The following is a 19,389-nucleotide window of genomic DNA, read 5'->3' as shown; positions in this document are numbered from 1 at the left end:
TGATGGAAGACAAGACACAAGACCTCACTTAGTTTCTAGGGCACAGAGATTGCTAAATCAATGGTCTCATTTTGGCTCCATGTTAAAATGACAGGATTTTTTGAAATTTAATTAAAGCATACTATCTAAATCTAACCACCAGTAATACGGATTTCATTGGCTGGAGGTTGATCTTGGATACTCTTATCTTTTAAGAGTTCCCTCATGTTTTTAAAATACAGCATTTGAGACCCTCTGACTCAGTAAACTTGCTGAATGGGATTCTATCTAATTTTTTTGCCAGGAGCAAGTAATGCTTTTTTTTATCCTAGCAGAATAGTCTTTAAGCACAAAACTACTCTAGTTTTATTTCAAAGGCTATTTTGTTTCTTATTAGTTATGCAACCTTATTTAAATTTGCTAATTACTCTATTACCCCTTGTGAAACAATGGGCATGCTGTATGCCTACTCCCACCTATGCAATGTTGTGACACAATGCATAATCTGCTACATAAATGAAGGCTATTTGCAACATGAAAACTCATGTGGAAGAATTGCATATGAGCAATATAATCAGAATAAAGATATTCTTGGAAAGCTGTAATTATGCATGATTTCAAAATAAGGTAGATGCTTCAAAAGAATTTTCAGCAGCCAGCACTACACACAGAGTTTTAGTAAGAGTAAGTAATAAAAGAATACTGGTTTCCTTTAGTGGAAATATAAAGAAAAAAGGTATTTCATAAAGTTCAGTAATGTAATTATGGAACCATGGGATTTTTAGAGCTGGAAGGGCCTGTCTCCTGTTTGCCCTTAAGGAATCTAAGGTCAGAGCTGCCCAAAGATTGGTAGAATCAACTAAAATTCTCATTTCCTGACTCAAAATTAGTGCTCTTTGTTACAAATCATTTGCATCCCAGAGTAAAAACATCTTAAAACTGAAAAAAATATATAATTACAAAAGTAAAGAATGTAAATAATGCTGTTGAAACATGAGAATAGAACTTTCTACAGAGAAACATAACATTTTATTATCTTTCTTTTGGAATACTGCAAAAACAGCATTCTGAAATAGCATGACTAAGTAAACAAGGAAGATAAGACAGACTTGATCATGCCAATGAGAAATTTAATGCATAGGAATATTCTGGGCACTCCACTAAAATATTTTATGCCCAGTCATGAAGATACGATTTATGGCCCTAATTTAGTGACTATCTAAATTGCAACCAAGATCTAAAGAAGGAAGGGTACCTCCTGCAGGGTATGATATACCCCTAGGGAGTCACAGAGTTTCTGGATGAATCCAGGACCAGCTATTCAGAAGCCTTTAAGGTTTCTAATGGAAAGATGTTCATTGATAAACAAAAATACTGCATCTGTGATCATCATTTTATAAGAGGCAGGGTTACTTAATAATTAATATCGTTGCAATATTTTTGGAAGAATGATAGATTGTATTACCTTCTAATGATTTTTTTAAAGTGTCCTTTATTTATTGCATTCATTGAGGGTAGTATGGATGATATTTTATATTTGTAGCTTTTGATAACATTAGGAGAGCATTTAAATCCTCACCACTATGGAAAAACAATTATTTGGGAAATGACTGGAGGGTGTTTCTCAATATACAGAACCTCCGTTGGATGGCTCCTGAGGTGTTCACACAGTGCACACGCTACACCATCAAGGCTGATGTCTTCAGCTATGCTCTGTGTCTCTGGGAACTTCTCACTGGTGAAATTCCATTCGCTCATCTCAAACCAGGTAAGCCTGTTACAATTGAATAAAAATAAAAAATAAACTATCAGGGCTGTTTTCTGTATCTCTTGTGTTATACAAAACAGAATTACTTTCTGTAATAATTTGTATTACATATATGAATAGCTTCCAAAAATGATGCTTTGTTAGTGAGAATAATTTTTGTCAGTAATGTAAACTATTCTTTCTCTGCATGTAGAAGGTGGAGGTGAGGAATCTGATCCCAGGGGAATGTGCTGGTATTTGAAGCTTAAAGTAGATATTTATTAGCCTCTATATCTCTAGTGTCACACTGTTTACTTACTTGGATCCTATCCTTAGACTGAAAACTCCTGAAGGACTTTATATCCCTAGTGCCCAGCATTCTTGAATAGTAGTTTTCAAATTAAATCATAAATAAATTGTGAATCAATTATATTATAAAATAAGAATGGATACCCTATCATAATATAACAGAAAGATAAAGTCAAAAGGGATGTTAGGGAAAGACAAAGCTTATGAATATGAATACTTACAAGTTAAAAATCAAGACCACAATAATTATTAGTACTCATGTATAAAGCAAAAGTCACATTTTATGCTCTCTTTTCAAGGTATTTTTCCCATAATAACTTCTTTAATTATACTTTGCATAGAGTCTAATAGAGTGTTTTTCACAAATTATATGCTCTGTACATAGTTATTGAGTACATGATTATTTAATTGTCATAATCTTTCTCTATATACTTTTCTTACTTTTAAATGATGAGATTTAACCCTTATTATGGTGTGGACACAAGGACTCTATTTTGAACTGAACAGTATTGCCATTTATAGCCTCTTGTTCTGATATGCTGCAGACTTCCGACCTCTCAGAATTTGCATTCTGGTAAAACTGATGACTAAATTCCAGACATTTATTATAATTCTAGACATACTAAAGTATTTCTCATAAGATATTGATACATCTCCCTCCCCAGCATCTCCTGTGTCAATCCATTCACCTAGTCTTTTTGATTTTACATCCTAAATACACCTTGGATTTATCTGCCACCTGTAATAGTTTTTTCAAGCAGAATTGTTGAAATATAACATGAACGGTAACATTTGTTATTTTAGTTTAATGGTTCAATAAGTTTTAACAAATGTATATAGTTTCATAGCCACAACTCTAATTAAGAAATAAAGTGTCTTGCTATCTCTTTGGAGTCAGTCCAATTTTCCCATCTCTAGTACCTGACAACTGATCTGATTTCTGTCCCATAAGGTTTGCTTTTTCCAGAATGTGATTTAAATGGGTTCATGTTTGTCTGAATCCATTCATTTTAATTTCTCTGTAATAGTTCATCATGTTGATCTACCTTAATTCATTTGTTCATGATCAAATCAGCCTCACATTAGGACTATTACAATTTCTAAAATCGTTCAGGTCTTATTGTGGATGGTTTTATCATTCTTGGATAAATACATATGAGATGATTATAAGATATTATGGCAATAGGTTTTCCAAGGTATTTGTAGCATTATGTATTCTCATCTGTAAAGTATGAGAATTTCACTTGCTCCACATCCTTGTCAACACTTTATAATTCTCTATCTAGAATAAAATATTAACCATTTGAGTATTTGTACAATGGCATATCATTGTGATTATTTTATATGCTAATGATATTAATAATCTTTTCATATCCTTGTTTGCTATTCATATCTATTTCTTTGGTGAAGCATTTGTTCAAATTGTATTATTGATAATTAATTGTAAGAGTTCTTAGATTCTAGATGGAAGTCTTTCATCTGCTGTATATTTTGAAAATGTTTTTCTCTAGTCTATGGCTCTCATTCTCATATTCATAGTAAATTCTTTCAAAGCACAGATTATCAATGTCAATGAAGTCTACCTTATCAAACTTTTAAACCAAAGGTTTTGTGTATCCTATCAAAAATATTTTTTGCTTCAAACAAAACTTAGAGATATCTTTCTAGGAATCGCTCTTCTTATAGAAGTCTGTCTTGCAGGTTTGGGTTTTATGAGCTTTATATGAGTTTTTTGTTTTACTTTTTTTTTTTTTTAGTGGCACAAAGTATGGGTTGAGTTTGTTATTTCTTTGTAAATTTATTGGTTTGTATTTTAATGTGAATATCCAATATTTTGCAGTATGATTTGTTGACAAACTCTCCTTTGTCTATGAAATTATTTTGGGTAATTATGAAAAAATCAATTGACCATATGTGTGTGTATCTATTCTGGACTTTATTCTCTTGCGCTGACATATATCTATCCTCATACCATTATACTCATAGTTTATAGTAAGTCTCGAAATCAGGCAGTATGAATCCTCCAACTTTGTTCTTTATGAAAATTGCTTTAGATATTCTAGGATTTTTGCTTTTCCATATAAAACTTAGAATGTATAGTTCTAAAATAAAAAAAAAAATCCTGCTGGAATTTTTATTGGACAGGACTGATTGATCTTTAGATCATTTAGATCAATTTGGGATGAATTGACAACCTAAGCATATTTAATCTCCCCATCAATAAATATGATATAGTTCTCCCTTCGTTAGTGAAGGGAGAAATTTTCTAATTTCTACCACCAATGGGATTATAGTTTTCAGCATAATATCTTTAACTTACTTCTATATATTATGAGTTTCTTGATCCTACTGTAATTTTATTTTATTTTATTTAAGATTTATTTATTTATACAAGATCTGGTGCACAGGCCAGAGGCGTGGGAGGGTGCGAGAATTCACCAGAGACAGAGCAGGTAGCAGAACAGGCAGAAGGACTGAAATACACTGCTGAGGGGAGCAGCAGGTGAGACAGGAGAGGTCTGCCTCACCATGTGGGAATCTCCCTGGCCGGCCAGGAATCGAACTGGCGCTGCAGAGGCTTCGGACAGCTTCACAGTGCTGCGCTCGACCTAATGTGCCACCAGGGAGGCCCCCTACTGTAATTTTAAAGCAATGTAATGTCCAGTGATTCTTTGCTAGAATAGAATTATAATTAATTTTTGAGTAACAACCTAGTAACCTTAAAATCTGCTAAGTTAACTTATGAGTTCACGCAACTTTTTGGGATAATATTTGCGATTTCCTACGTACATGACTATATTGTCTATAAGTAAAGAAAAATTGATTTTTTTTTCTGTATGTCCTTTATCTTTTTTCTCCTTGCCTTCTCATACAGGTAAGGAGTTCCAACTGGATAGAAGTGGTGAGATATATGCCTCAAATCTGTCTGCTTCTCCAGTTTTCATCCATTTCCACCCTAGTTCAAACTGCCATTTTTATCACTTTAACTACTGCAATAGCCTTTGCAGTGTTCTCCCATTGTCTTGTGCCCACTTCCTTACCAATTCATATACATCCATTGGAGGGATATATACATATATATATATTTAAAAGATTTATTTATTTATTTATACAAGCACTGGGTACAGTCAGAAGCACAGGAGGGTGAGAGAAATCACCAGAGCCAGAGCGGGGAACAGAACAGGCAGACTGATGAAGAAATACACTGCTGAGGGGAGCAGCAGGCATGGCAGGAGAGGTCTGTCACGCCATGTGGGACCCTCGCTGGTGGGCAGGGATCGAACCAGTGCTGCAGAGGCTGCAGACATCTTCGCAGCCCAGCACTCAACCGCTGCGCCACCAGGGGAGGCCCGGGATATATCTTTTAAAGATTTATTTATGCATACAGGAACTGGGGTATAGGCCAGAGGTGCAGGGGGTGAGAGGATTCACCAGAAACAGAGTGGGAAATAGAATAGGCAGACTGAATGAAATGCATTGCTGAGGGGTCAAGACAGGAGAGGTCTGCTGCATCATGTGGGCAGCTCCCTGGCGGGAAATCAATCTCATGCTGCAGTGGCTGCAGACAGCTTCTTAGGTTGCTTTTAGCCCCTTGCTCCACCAGGGAGGCTCTGGAGGGATATTTTTAAAATATAAACTTGATTATGTCACTATTGCCTAAAATCAATCTATAGTTTCTCATGATCTTGGGATTAATTCGCAAAATTCATAATCTGTTCTGCAGACTGGACATGTATCTTCATTGCTGATCTTGTTCCTATCATTTCAGTCTCCATGCTCCAGCCACTCCAGCTTCTTTTACTTCCTGTGATGTGTTGTGTTTCTTCTTCATGATTCTAGGCCCTTTCACAAGCTCAATTTCCTCAGTAAATGCAGTTAGAGACGATTCCACAAAGATTACTGTGAGAATCAAATAAGATGATATTTGTGACTGAACTTTGTAAGTTGAAAATTCTCTGAAACTGTAAGATGAAAAATAAGGGCAAAGTGTAATACAAGGTCAAGGTTTCTGATGATTCTGTACTTGAGTGGTGCACTCATTCTCCAGAAAATCCATATAAAAAACTTCAAAGTCATCTCGATTCCTCTTTGTTTTTTGCTACTTTCATCCCTCCTTCCTTTCTTTTTCCAATCCTGGCTTTTTGACTATGTTTTACATCTATCCACTTATTTCTGTCTCCACAGACTTCCTTGTTTCACCTGTAAAATACTGCACAGTATCTGAAATGTTATACTTGTCTCCAGCATTGTTTGCCATCTTTTTTCCATCGTCACACTGCAAATAGATTTAGCTTTCTAAAATCTCAAGGTTAATCACTGGATTTCCTTTACATAACGTCCCAGTGGCTTTCCTTTGCTCTTCTGAGATAAACAAAATTGCTTAAAACAAAGTTTCTCATAGTTATGTTCCCGCCCTTCTCTTGCCACTTTCAGTCTCTTACCTACATTTCAGGCACAGGGAACTATATCATTTCCTTAACATGACATCTTTTTCTGTTACTTCCATGTCTTTGAACATATGACCCATTTTGTCAGGGACACTCTTCTGCACTTTTCATCATACAAATTTCTTTTTTTTTTTTTTCAATCATACGCATTTCAATTTACTTTTGGATCTTACTAAAATATTACTTCTCCTAAAAACATCTTTCTTAATTCTTTAATACTGAGTTAAGTGCAGGCCTCCATGCCCCAATTTATCATTTATCATTGTCTATACTATCATTGATACAGTTTTGCAATTTTCTGTACTCCACTATGTTTTTCTAATTATACAATAAATCCTTCAAAAATAAAGAATTCACCCTCTCCTGAATCCCCAGAATCCTTATCTTTTAGGGGGGGAGAATATTATATAATGTAACATTTAAAATTCTTACCTAAGAATGACTTGATTCAAATATTCTATAGATTAGAATTTGTAGTACTTTATTGGAAAGAATGTTATTGTTTATGATGGATGCTGAATTTTTAAAAATTGGGCAGTGAACATGTATCAAGAAAAGAGTCTGTTAATATCATTGCGTGGTTAGACAATCTAGTATATATGTTCAGCAATAAATTATGTGAGGCATCAGATTCAATATAAGCTACATATTAGCCATTTACAATGAGGAACAAATCCATGACTACAATGTGGGACAGCATTATCAATTACGTTTGCAATGTTATGCATGGCTCATTGTCCCAGATTTAGCAGAATTCTACCTCCTGAGAGAAATATAAAAGTAGAACACAAATATTAGCATTGACTTCTATGCAAGTGATGGGTGTGCATTCAGAAAACTTGAAGTTAGGGCTTCTTTTGCATAGTACATATTTGGGTTAACCATGTACTCTCAGGTTTAGAAAGAATTGAAAAAAAACCCTCCCAGCCAGCATCGCACGGGTCACAGAATCAATGTTCATAGAGTCAGGGGAAGCCACTGGATGCTTGAAGTGAGACAATGTGATGAGCAGGAAATTTCCTGCTCTGACTCCAGGTGTGTCCCACTTCCAGCCAAATAGCACTTTGCAGGAGCATAGGTATGCCTTCTCCCTCTCAGCATAGCAACTAGTTTTTGTGTGTTTGTCTAGAAATCTAAAGGTTTTTAAATGTTGATAACTCAGCATTTGAGAAAACATTTTTCAGGCTTACACTATATGAGCTATATTGGCAGAATACTTGTGAAGGACATGATTCTTATAACCTTTTGCAAGTTACTTCACCTAACAAAACTTCATTTTCTTTACTTTTAAAATGGGGATAATAATAGGATCTACCTCAAAGGGCTGGAACAGTGACTGGCAATAATAATATGCATTTAATAAATATTAGCAGGTATTATTACTTTCAAGGTATCATTGAGTGCATCTCTAGGCCAGCAAATGTGCTAGAGTTAAAATGAAAATAAAGAGAGGCAGGGCATTGCCCAGGCCTGCAGAGTACAGAAGGCGAATGAGAGTAAGTGCAATCAGCTGAATAAGAACCAACGAGAAAGACTACAGAGTCTGAAGATTCTCCCTGGAGAGGTCTCCTGCCCAGATTAATGGTGAGAAAAGGATATTGGGAGAGAATTCTCAGGTAGATGACCTGCACCATATCTTAGAATGATGAGAACTAACTAAATAGGTACAGTGGGGATATAGAGAAGTGTCCCGGCAAAAAGCAGTTTGAGCAAGATGTGGAGGCATGGTACAGAGATCCATATTACTAAAATAATTCAGCAGGGATGTATCAGAAACTACATGAGAACCAGTCACAAGACATATGCCGTAAATGTAAAACTACAGCCAGATGGTAAAGGGCCTTGTGTGTCAGCCGTGGAAGTCACTGCAGGGTTTTAAGCAGGGCGATAGGACAGCTGTTATTATTATTTTAGAATGTTCTCTTTTACCACAAAGCAAAGGCTTGACTGGCGAAGTTTGAAACCAGGCACAAAGAGATCAAGTTGCTTAGAAAAGAATGTGTAAAATCTTAACTAGGGTAGAGACTTTGGAAGAGAAAGGAGAGGTTGATTTCAAGATAGTTCAATAATAGGACTTGCTGATGGTTTGAGTTGGGAGCACAAGGGAGAGGGGAGTCAAGGATGACTTCCAGGCTTCTGGCTTAGCTTGCAGGAGGATGATGGATACAGAACGAGAGCAGATTTGTGAGAGAAATGATGAGATTAGCAGAAGGAGCCAAGGTGTGAAGCCAAGCAAAGAGAGAAGAACTAGGCAAGATGAAAAAGTTGCTGGCATGACCTGGCAAACAAGAGCTGTCCTGGATAGATTTCAAAGAAAGAAACCAACACCTGCTTCCCAAATTTTATTTCTCTCCTGGGCCTGTCTCCTCTGATACATCATGAAAAACTAAAGAAGAAATCTGGGAAGGTTTAATCCATCATTGTGTATTTTTCCAATCACATACCCTTGTAACCAAGTATGTCAATTTTGCAGATCACTTTCAGAAGCTAGTCTATTTCCCTGTGTGATGTCAGCTGGTTCAAAAGGAAATTCCACCCTGTGTCCTGGGATTCCTTAATGTCAGGCTCTAACAAAGTCTGAGAGGTGGGGCCTCCCTGGTGGTGCAAGAGGTTAAGACACAACCTATCAAGCTGTCTGCAGCCTCTGCAGCATGAGTTCTATTCCCGGCCAGCCAGGGAGCAACCCACATGGCACAGCAGACCTCTCCTGACTCGCCCGCTGCTCCCCTCAGCAGTGTATTTCTGTCAATCTACCTGTTCTGCTCCCCACTCTCTCTGGTGAATCCTCTCACCTCCCACACCTCTGGCCTGTGCCCCAGTTCTTGTATGCATAAATAAATAAACAAATTTAAAAACAAGTCTGAGCGGTGGCAGCAAATTCAAAACATCTGCTAATTTATTCTAGCCACAGTTTGCTAATACTTCTTTTTGTGGCTTTAGCTCAAGTTGTAAACAGCAGTCCAGGAGCTAAATATGACTCACATATGATTTTTCAAAATGTTAAAATATACTTAGAGACCTAGTTATGTCACAGGTCTTATCTTTCTAGTCATTTGCATTTGCTAGCCCTGTTTAAATAATGTAAAATTGTGTTCTCCATGCATGAATAGAATCCTAAATATAATAACCTCAAAATGTTTAAGTACACTGATGATGTGGACTCTGCTTTGACAAGTGATAGGAAAATAGGAGTGAGCTGAAGTCCTGAAATTCTGCATTTGCTGTGCTAATCCTTATTGGTTTATCATTGAGAAGAGTAGAGCCAGCCAATCAGTACACAGATCACTGGAAAGATCAAATCAGTCCAATGGTTGGTGATATTTCTATGAATATAGCTGATATTAACATTCAGATACTTCATTATACTGACAAAGATTGCAATAAGAACAGACAATGGTGCAAATTAATCTATTCTTCTGACAATCTGTAATGAGAGTGGGATGTGGTTTAAAAAATTAAGCCATTCTTAGTACAATCTCAAGATTGCAATCTCATGGTCTCTCTCAGATGCTATATGCTCTGGTGATACATCATTGAAAAGTGTCAGTATAACAGAGTATATCTTAGCTCTTACTGCAATACTAGAAGACATTGGCTTTGTGTCACTACATCCCTGTCCATTTTAAACAATGTAGTAGAATCAACTATATTTTTTAGAACACATATACACACAGTGAAAATAAAAAAAATCTGGTAATTTTACCTCAGTTAAAATTACAAATGAAATATTGTTTTTGATTGCCCTATTTTTAAAATTTATGAATTCTTAGTTTTAGTTTTATGAACAAGAAGAAGGTGACAAGTTACTTTAGAAATTCAGCATCCACTATCAATTTAAGGTCATGATGGAAAGCAACACAGTTATTCTTTCCATGATGGCCATATTGCATTATCTACTGAGACTAATAACAAATGAGATAGTTTATAGTCTTCAATTTGTAATAACTCAGTACAAGAGTTTATTTGATATTCATACCCAAGGAAAACCTCAAAAGAATTAAGACTTGTGATTTATATAGAACAGAAAATATACAACAATGTTTTTGATATCTAGTTCCCTGAAAGGAATCAGCAAGACACATATCTGTAGATAATAATTACAGCAACGACAGCTAACATTCTTTGAAAGCCAACAATGTACCAGACACTTTAGAATGTGTAGAATCTCTCTTAATGTTAACAATACCTGTTGCTTAGGTTCTGTAAGAATTAATATATGCTCAATGTCACATTCTAGAAATACAGCTAAGATTTAAATGCATGACTCCTTGTTTCCAAAGCACATGCTTGTCACTGCTACACTGTTTCCTCCTTGCTTCATCTTATATTTAGAGAAATTAATACACATAGAGGGAAATTGAGTTAATTAGGATCTCCCAAAGAATTAAAAGCAAAGCCAAACTCAAAATTAGGCCTACAGATTTTCTTGTTAAGGGTATTTCTTAGTAGTCCTACTGCTTCAGCTTACTGAAGCCTCAATGTTTTGAACAAAAGATGTTATCCTTATAAGGCTCAGTAACCTACCTGATCATGCTGTAATTTAATATTAAACTAAAAAGTATATTCATTCTTCAGTGTTTGTCAAGGACTAGATAGTATGCTTTGTCCTTAAAACATAATAATAAGCAAAATTTTAATTGGCATTAATCCAGCATCTTCATTCATTTGTACAATGAATGTTTGTTGAGTCCTATATTCCAGTATTTATATTATTTCCATGAAAGCATATATAAACTGCCTTATTTATTGATTCATTCAGCTTCTATGTATTGAGTCCCCTTGTGTGTGCATAGTACTTATCTTTATGAATTACCTTTGCTATGTGAGGTATAGGAGATTCAATCGTGGAAAAAAACACAGTTTCTGACCTCAAAGAGCTTTTGATCTATTTGCAGAAGCAAGCAAGTAAACAGGAAATTAAATATAATATAATACATACTATAGTAGTATGAGTTGCTTTGAGCACACAGAGTTCATCTGCACTTATTGACAGTTGATATAATACAGGAAAGGAGGGTTGGGAAGATCTAGGCAAAAGAAATCACTTTTCAGAATTTATAAGAGCTATTTAAAAAGCACTGAAAAACCCAGTAATTATTTTCTTTATTAATTACTCATTCATCTACCATAACTCTTCTTAGCCTATTATCACTTACATAAAATGTTCAATTTAGTTCACATGAACAAATGAATTCAAGTTATCACATGTTGTATTAATGCCTGCCCTGCAGCTAACTAGTCTCTTTTGAGAGACAATGCTGACAATCTTCCTATTGTCTCTTTTTTTGATGAAGTATGATGAGCAATTTAGAACTTGAATCTACAAATTGACACTATGGTTATGTAGCTAGTAAAGGCATATCCACAAAATTGTGTGTTAATTTTCATTTCATTTGGGATAGTGGCCATGGGAGATAACTATGCTCTAGAATTGTGCTGCTTAAAATTGACCCCACTGGAGACACATGTCTATATAAATTTGTTGATTGAAATTAAATTAAAAAATCTACTTTCTCACTCTAGCCACATTTTAAGTTTTCAATAGCCATCTGCTACCATGTAGAATAATGCAGAAGAACTGTTTCATCATTGCAGAAAGTTCCATTGGACAGTCCTACTCTAGAATGTAGATGATAAGCTTTACTCAGTTATTGATAATTATCTCAGGGTAATGCTGAAGAAATAAAGGGGACTCAATAGGGTATTATTGGTATTTTAAAAGTTAGCCTTATTCTCTATTAAAAGCAAAGTTTCATTTGTGAAAGTAGAAATCAACATTTACATAAATCATTTAGCATATTTTATATAGCAATCAAGGTATAAATTTGATTAATGGGCTGACAGTCTTTTCCTGAATCTGGAATACCAGAAAATTTCCCAGCTGTTAGTGTAGCATGGCCACTTAGGCAAGCCTGACAAGGCAATCTCAAAGGTGACAAATTTCAATTCCGTGACCTTTCATGTTGCATTGCCCACTTTCTGGCAGAGGTGCTAATGAGTGGCATCACTGCCAAGAGTGCATAAAGCAAAGGGGAGAAGGAGATGCCAAGGCCTTGCAGAATCTACTTTGAATAATGAAGAATTAAATATCATTCATCTTAAACTGATTTTCCAGACACAGTGCCAAAAGCACACAAGTAACTCTACGCACTTGATATCAGAGCCTAAAAGAATTTCAAAGGGAGACATTTGGCACCTGCATTTGAGTTTAACTCACTTTATGAATAGTCCCTCCCCACCCATTAGGTTATGTATAATTAGTTTAAATGTGTTCACTACAGTAGTTTATGTGTTTATAGTTGCACCGGCTCAATATCCAATGGCCATAGTAAGAAAAAGTAAAGTTAGAAAACCATTGGTTTGTTTATTTACCTCTTTCTTTAAAAAAAAAAAAAAAAAAAAAAAAAAAAAGATTTATTTATTTATTTATACAAGAACTGGCATTCAGGCCAGATTCGAGGGAGGGTGAGAGGATTCACCAGAGACAGAGCGGAAAACAGAACAGGCAGACTGATGAAATACACTGCTGAGGGGAGTGGTGTGCGAAACAGGTGAGGTCTGCTGCACCATGTGGGACCCTCACTGGCTGGCAGGGATTGAACCGGAGCTGCAGAGGCTGCGGACAGCTTCACAGTGCTGCGCTCAAATGCCTGTGCCACCAGGGTAGGGCCTATTTACCTCTTTCTAAAAAGAACATAGTCAATGGCTGCCAAGAAAGAACCTAATATGCCTAGTTTTTTTGTGACACAAAAGACACATTTTTCAAGTCTTATGTTTGCTAATATGTTTCCAGCAGTCTTTTCTTTCTTTGTTTTCTTAGGGTCCACAACTATAACTCTACCTGATAGTGGCTGGAAATGACTGGATATGTAACAATGCAAATATTCTAAAAGCTTTTTGGGTACATAAGCAGAAATTAAATACCTGACTCTGCCTTCAACCTGGAAACATTGTACAATTAGAATAACTGTTACAAGAAAATCTTAAAATGCCAGGGGGACAAAAGGCATAAACTTAAGGTTTTAAATAAAAGCAATAAATTTTTTAAAGTATTTTTAAAGATTTATTTATTCATGCATACAAGAACTGAGGTACAGGCCAGATGTGCTAGAGGGTGAGAGGATTCACCAGAGACAGAGTGGGGAGCAGAACAGGCCGGCTGACCGAAATACACTGCTGAGGGGAGCAGCGAGCGAGTCAGGAGAGGTCTGCTGTGTCATGTAGGTTTCTCCCTGGCCGTCTAGGTGAATCCTCTCACCCCCCTACACCTCTGGCCTATAACCCAGCTCTTGTATGAATAAATAAATCTTAAAAAAAAGAATATTTTAGAAATACCCAAAATATTTTTAAATTGTTCTTCCTGAATGACAAGAATTTATTTTTGCAATTCTCTTAACTTTCTAAATTTCAACAAAGAACAATTATTATTTTTACATTTTGCAAAAAATAAATTGTAACTGAAAAAAGCAAAATGTTGATTAAGTTATATTGCATATAATTTCACTAGTGCTACTAGAAATAGATCTATAAAACAGCATAGAATTTGAGTAATTTTTGGTGGAGAAGTTGTACTTGTAGGTCATTTCTCAAAAGTCCTTAAAATATAGACATATTATTATGACATCACTATCTAGAAGATAGGAAGCAACCAACAAGGTTCTGGAACTTTAACCTCATACTGGTGAAGCACATTTTTTACCCCCAAGGAATAATCTGTGTTTTATACAAAGTATTTTCAGTATAAAGTAGCTGAAGAGAGCATGGAGTCTGGAAAAGAGACTGCACCAATTACTAATTACATTTAAAGTTTTTTTTTTTTTTTTAAAGATTTATTTATTTATTTGTTTATACAAGCACTGGGTACAGTCAGAAGAATGGGAGGGTGAGAGAATTCACCAGAGTCAGAGCAGGGAGCAGAGCAGGCAGAAGGACCGAAGTACACTGCTGAGGGGAGCAGCGGGCGGCAGGAGAGGTCTGCGCGCCATGTGGGACCCTCCTCTGGTGGCCGGGGAGCAGCCGGGGATCGAACTGGCGCTGCAGAGGCTGCGGACAGCTTCATAACCCAGCGCTCAACCGCTGCGCCACCGGGGAGGCCCTACATTTAAAGTTTTTATAAATTAAAAACCAGTTGTACATGAGTACACACACAAACACACATTAAAATAATAATCCACATGACTGCTAGGAGAATTGAAAGAGTGTGTATGTATTTACCGTGTTTCTTGATGTAGAGAATAGAAGTAACTATAGACTTGATGTCAAGGGAGTATAGAAATTACTAGTTGCCAAACAGAAAATATTCAGCAATCAGGAATCTACAATGAAGTGTCAAGAGTTACATCACAGTGATGGGGGGTTTTAGGTGAGTAATACTCAGAAATCCAAGCAGGCAGGGAACACTACAGAATTCAATTAGTGGCATGAGATGAAATGATGGATTTGAAGTATCTAACAGAGGTTAGCAAATATTAGGTACTTTGTAAAATATTAAAAATTAAAAACACAACATTCTCATAACAAGTAATGGGGATTTAAGTTGTAAAAACAATCTACTTTGCCCAAGTGATACTGGTGCTTTCAGAAGGGCAAAGTTCAGTGTCTTGTGAAGTATAAGCTCTTTAGCCTGGATTGATAATGGTGTTTGGTTCAATCTGCCTCATTTTTCCTATAATATCACATATACACACTACACTTCACACACACTAAGCTACTTACTGTTTGTTCTTTTCCACCTTTGTAAATTCACTTTATTCACTGTTGTTGAGTGAAAAACCTAATGAATGAATTAATTTTATGGTATCAAATGATCGACTAGTAGGTTTAAGCATTAAAAAATAGCGGCCACCACATTGAGTCTCTGCTGATGTTGCACAGATTTTTTGATGACTTTTTGTTGTCTGTCCATATGTTTCTTTAAATATGTGAGTTTTTAATCTGACATGGTCACTTGGTTTGCAGCGGCAGCCGCAGCAGACATGGCTTACCATCACATCCGACCTCCCATTGGCTATTCCATTCCCAAACCCATATCATCACTGCTGATGCGAGGGTGGAATGCATGTCCTGAAGTGAGTAATTTTTATTTCCTCGTAGAAAATGTGTTATGGTCAAAATCTGTCACAAATAGTGTAACTCCAAAGTCTACTTTCAGGGTGTATTTTAAGACTGTCAAGGCGGGAAGACTGATTTGCCTTCTGCTCTTTTAGACTCTAATTGCCTCAAGAATCTCATATTTCTTTGCTGCTGCTGCTCTCTGATTTTGAAATGTTTCTCACAACTGATTAGTAAAAAAGAGACCAGGGTATGACAGATGACTCAGAGTCTCATCTCGTCTGCAATTTTATTAACTATGGTTAAGCCACACTTAGTCATTTTCTGAAGAAAGAAGTTTGGCACAAGATGGATTTGTGTGGGCTTTTCACCATCAGCATGCCTGCAGGCAAGCGCTCTGGGACAAGTGCTTTTTAGTAGCACTGGCTCAAAAGGAGGCCAAGACCCAATCCTATTCTTTCTCTAACTTTTTGAGTAGCTGTGTGCTAAAGTAGTTAAGGGCTTAGATTTGAGTCCAAATGGTGAGATCTAGATTGTATAACAAATAAATAAAGTAGGATATGTAAAACAGTGAAAAGGACATTTTTAAATATGATAATAGATCTGAGAGTGTAGATGGTAACAGTCATACAGTTTCAAAATGAAATCCCAGAACATCTGTCTGCAGGAACAAATTCTTCTTAGCTGGAACAGACAGATTGTTGTTTATTTTTTTTTATATTTTTCTCACAGATTGACAAAGGGGGATATTCATAACTTCTCTCCTGATAATACAATTTAGTACAGTGTCTAAGAATTCTCCTGCTCATGTGTTTATTGAAATATTTGTGTTTTAATGTCAGTTCACATTATTCTTCTGTTCTGAGGGAATTAGCGTACATTCTTCACAGTAGAGATCCTCATACATAAATCATAATTGTCCTTATTTGGTTCAGTCCAAACCATCCTAGCCATTGTCCGTTTCTTAATATTTGCCTCTGATCCTTCCCAGGCATGTTACCTGTCTTCAGTGAGGATGTAGATAAAATGAGATCATTGTTATCTGAGGAGGTATCTCCCCAAAGGAGAAATGGGATAATATATCAGCCCAGATGTATGCAAAGAAGAAGCAAGTTTCTCATTCTTCTAATGTCAAAATTCAGATCCTGTCATTACCCAGTCCCACCAGTGTAAACAAAAACTCTTATGAAAAAAAATCATAGACTGAGGATCTCGTAATAAATAGCCTCTTCTCCTGACCACTCAATCTACATATATTTATGTAGAATCTGATTATAGATAAGGGACATTGGGAAGTTTTAATTTGGAGATAAAGTAAGTCAGTAGTCACTTCTAAATGTATGCTTTTTCTTTCTTGCTTGCTTGCCAGAATGGATGCCATAAGTAACAAGTTAGGAAATGAGAAAGGGAATCAGAATTGGGTCAAATTATGGTGTTATTACAGATGAAACAAAAAAACCTAAGAAGTCAAAAATAAAATAGGCTTTTCTAAGCAGTGAAGTGTATCTACATATGGTTCTAACTACATGGATAAGATTCAGGGAGGAGGATGCAGAGAAAATATAGTCAGAAAATAAAGTCTTTGACTGACTGGCAAAATCTGGTCTTGTCAGCCTGGTGGACGTTGGCTTAAAACTCACCATTATAATGTTGAGATGCCTCTGTATGTGACATGCCTGAGTTATTGCATTGCCAGTGAGGTCTCACTCTCAGTAAGCTGAGTGGTGAGAAAAATAAGAACAGGCTAGTTTGCATTATTTCAATTATGTTTTGAGTCTCTGCTGTAGAGTCCCAGAAAGAGGTGTTAAGAATTCAGTGGATCTATGCTCTCAATGGGGTTTAAGAACCTATGAAGATTAATTGAAAAAGGAAAAATGCACTACTGAGTTTTTAGTAACAGATTAGGGGAAACAGAATTAGATGAGAATGTACACTAAAGGAACACTAACAAATAGAGGACAAAGAGATCATGTAGATCAGGAAAGGCTTCCTGGAGGAAGTGACACTTGAGCTGAGATCATAAGCATGAATAGGAGTTTGTCAAGTAAAGGGGGCTGGTGAGAGAAACAGTTCAAGCCAAGAGAATATGTGCAGATTGATTGTGAGTAAAGACACTAAGGACTGAATTTTAGTTATCTGAATGTTATAGTCACTTAGGAGTTAAATATCCATATCAGGCATCATTTTAAAAAGTTCATCTTTAGATGTTAGGACACTAACATCATGCTCTGCTAATTATTATTTTTTAGGTTATTGACTTCACTATTCTTTTTTCTTTCACTACTGTCTTTGATCACTCCTTAAATCTGTAACACATCACTATCTCCTACGTGTGTCTTGTTAGTCAAGCCCTATAAGGAATAGAACATGGTCAAGATCCACAGAAGATGGAAGAGGACAGTGAGAACACCTGTCTGTTGGAAATGACAGGTGCTTCTTATAACACAGTGAGAGGTGGGAGAAAGTCCTAACAGTAAGAAAGAATCAGATTTTGGAAAGCCTCAGGAACCACAATAGGGAATTGGACATGAAATTACATGCAATTATATTTTTGTCTGTAAGAGAGTGAAGAGATGTGATAAACATATTTTTAATTCATCAGTCTGATATGAAGCATTTATTCACGTTAAAGAATTATATGTAGGCGGCACTGAATTATCTTGCATATGCACTGGAATAATTAAATAGTATTTCTTTGTTTGGAGGCTACATATTACATGTTCCAGACTACCCTGGAATGTTTGCTTAAACAAAGATTCTTGGGGTTATTCTAAATCTCCTGAATCAAATCTCAGGAATGGACTTTACATTTTAACAAGCACCACGGATGATTTGTACCCAATACAGACAGAGAATGAGAGGGCTGAAAAGGAAGCAAAAAACACTGAAGTCAGAGCATCCAGCTAGGCTGCTATTGCAGTAATCCAGTTGATTACAACACAAAGACTACAATGGTTACCATGGGGACTCAGGAGCAAGGGTAAATCTAAGAACTACTTCAAAGGAAACATAACATCATAGGGAGGTGAAAGACTGGATTTACAAAATAGGAGAGGAAAATGTCCAGGAGAACTGTCATCACTGCCTTCTGAACTTCAGCTAGTGACCAGAGTACGTGATGGGCTATTTGACATCAGGCATATTGTTAGTCGTCAGAGAACAAAGCTAAGGGCTCTGCAGTAAGGCAAAGCTGCTTAAAAAATAGAAAAGAGGGAAAGAAACATAGTTATGGAGAGGGGGAAAAAAAGTAAACTGGCCTGCAGAACTGAAGGTGCTGTCAATTAGAATAGGATAAATGTATTATACAAGAAGTTGCCATAATGCTCTTCTCACCAGGAAGGAACTTAGCAAAATGAAGTGGGAGAGGGCGAGTCGGACAGGGCATATCAGATTTAAACTCAAGCAGAGAAGCTGAGCAAAAACAGAGGGGAGAGGAGTTGGAGTTAAAAGCAAGAAACATGTTGAATCCAGTGAGAAAGCAGAAAATAGAGAGGTAATAGGTTAGTATAACTTTCAAAATAAGAAGGTTAAGTCATTTGGTGGCAATTCTGAGTAAGAAAGACAGAGGATGGGTGGGCATGTAAGCACGATTTACACTGTTCTAATCTTAGTCTCTTGTGCCAAATGTAGAATACAAAGATGCAGAGACCTAGACATACAGAGAGATAGAAGGAGGAAGTTATTCGCTTTTACAGTCTTTTTATCTCACTGGGAAATGTAAAATATTCTAATATTCTATACCATGAAGGTATGTTTCCAACATTTTACTGGCATATCAATATTAAAAATGTCTTTAGTTTACCTATATTTCAAATAATTGTGACTTTGAGTGAGAAATGTGTTCTGCTATTGCTT

At 36.2% G+C, this 19,389-nt stretch overlaps 1 protein-coding gene across 1 annotated transcript in view; it reads left to right on the top strand.

Annotated features, from left to right (window-relative positions):
- Positions 1-19,389, top strand: part of TNNI3K (TNNI3 interacting kinase) — a 263,002-nt gene that overhangs the window by 164,140 nt on the left and 79,473 nt on the right. Inside the window, exons 20-21 of the mRNA XM_037498573.1 lie at positions 1,615-1,747; positions 15,442-15,551. Of these exons, the coding sequence (XP_037354470.1) occupies positions 1,615-1,747; positions 15,442-15,551 (243 nt within the window). The remainder of the gene's footprint in view (positions 1-1,614; positions 1,748-15,441; positions 15,552-19,389) is intronic.

Source organism: Talpa occidentalis, unplaced genomic scaffold (genome assembly GCF_014898055.3).
Source record: "Talpa occidentalis isolate TD23 unplaced genomic scaffold, MPIMG_talOcc4v2.1 talOcc4.9, whole genome shotgun sequence".
Classification (NCBI taxonomy): domain Eukaryota; kingdom Metazoa; phylum Chordata; class Mammalia; order Eulipotyphla; family Talpidae; genus Talpa; species Talpa occidentalis.
The sequence above is the reverse complement of the archived record's forward strand: the minus strand, read 5'-3'. Positions and strand labels throughout refer to the sequence as shown.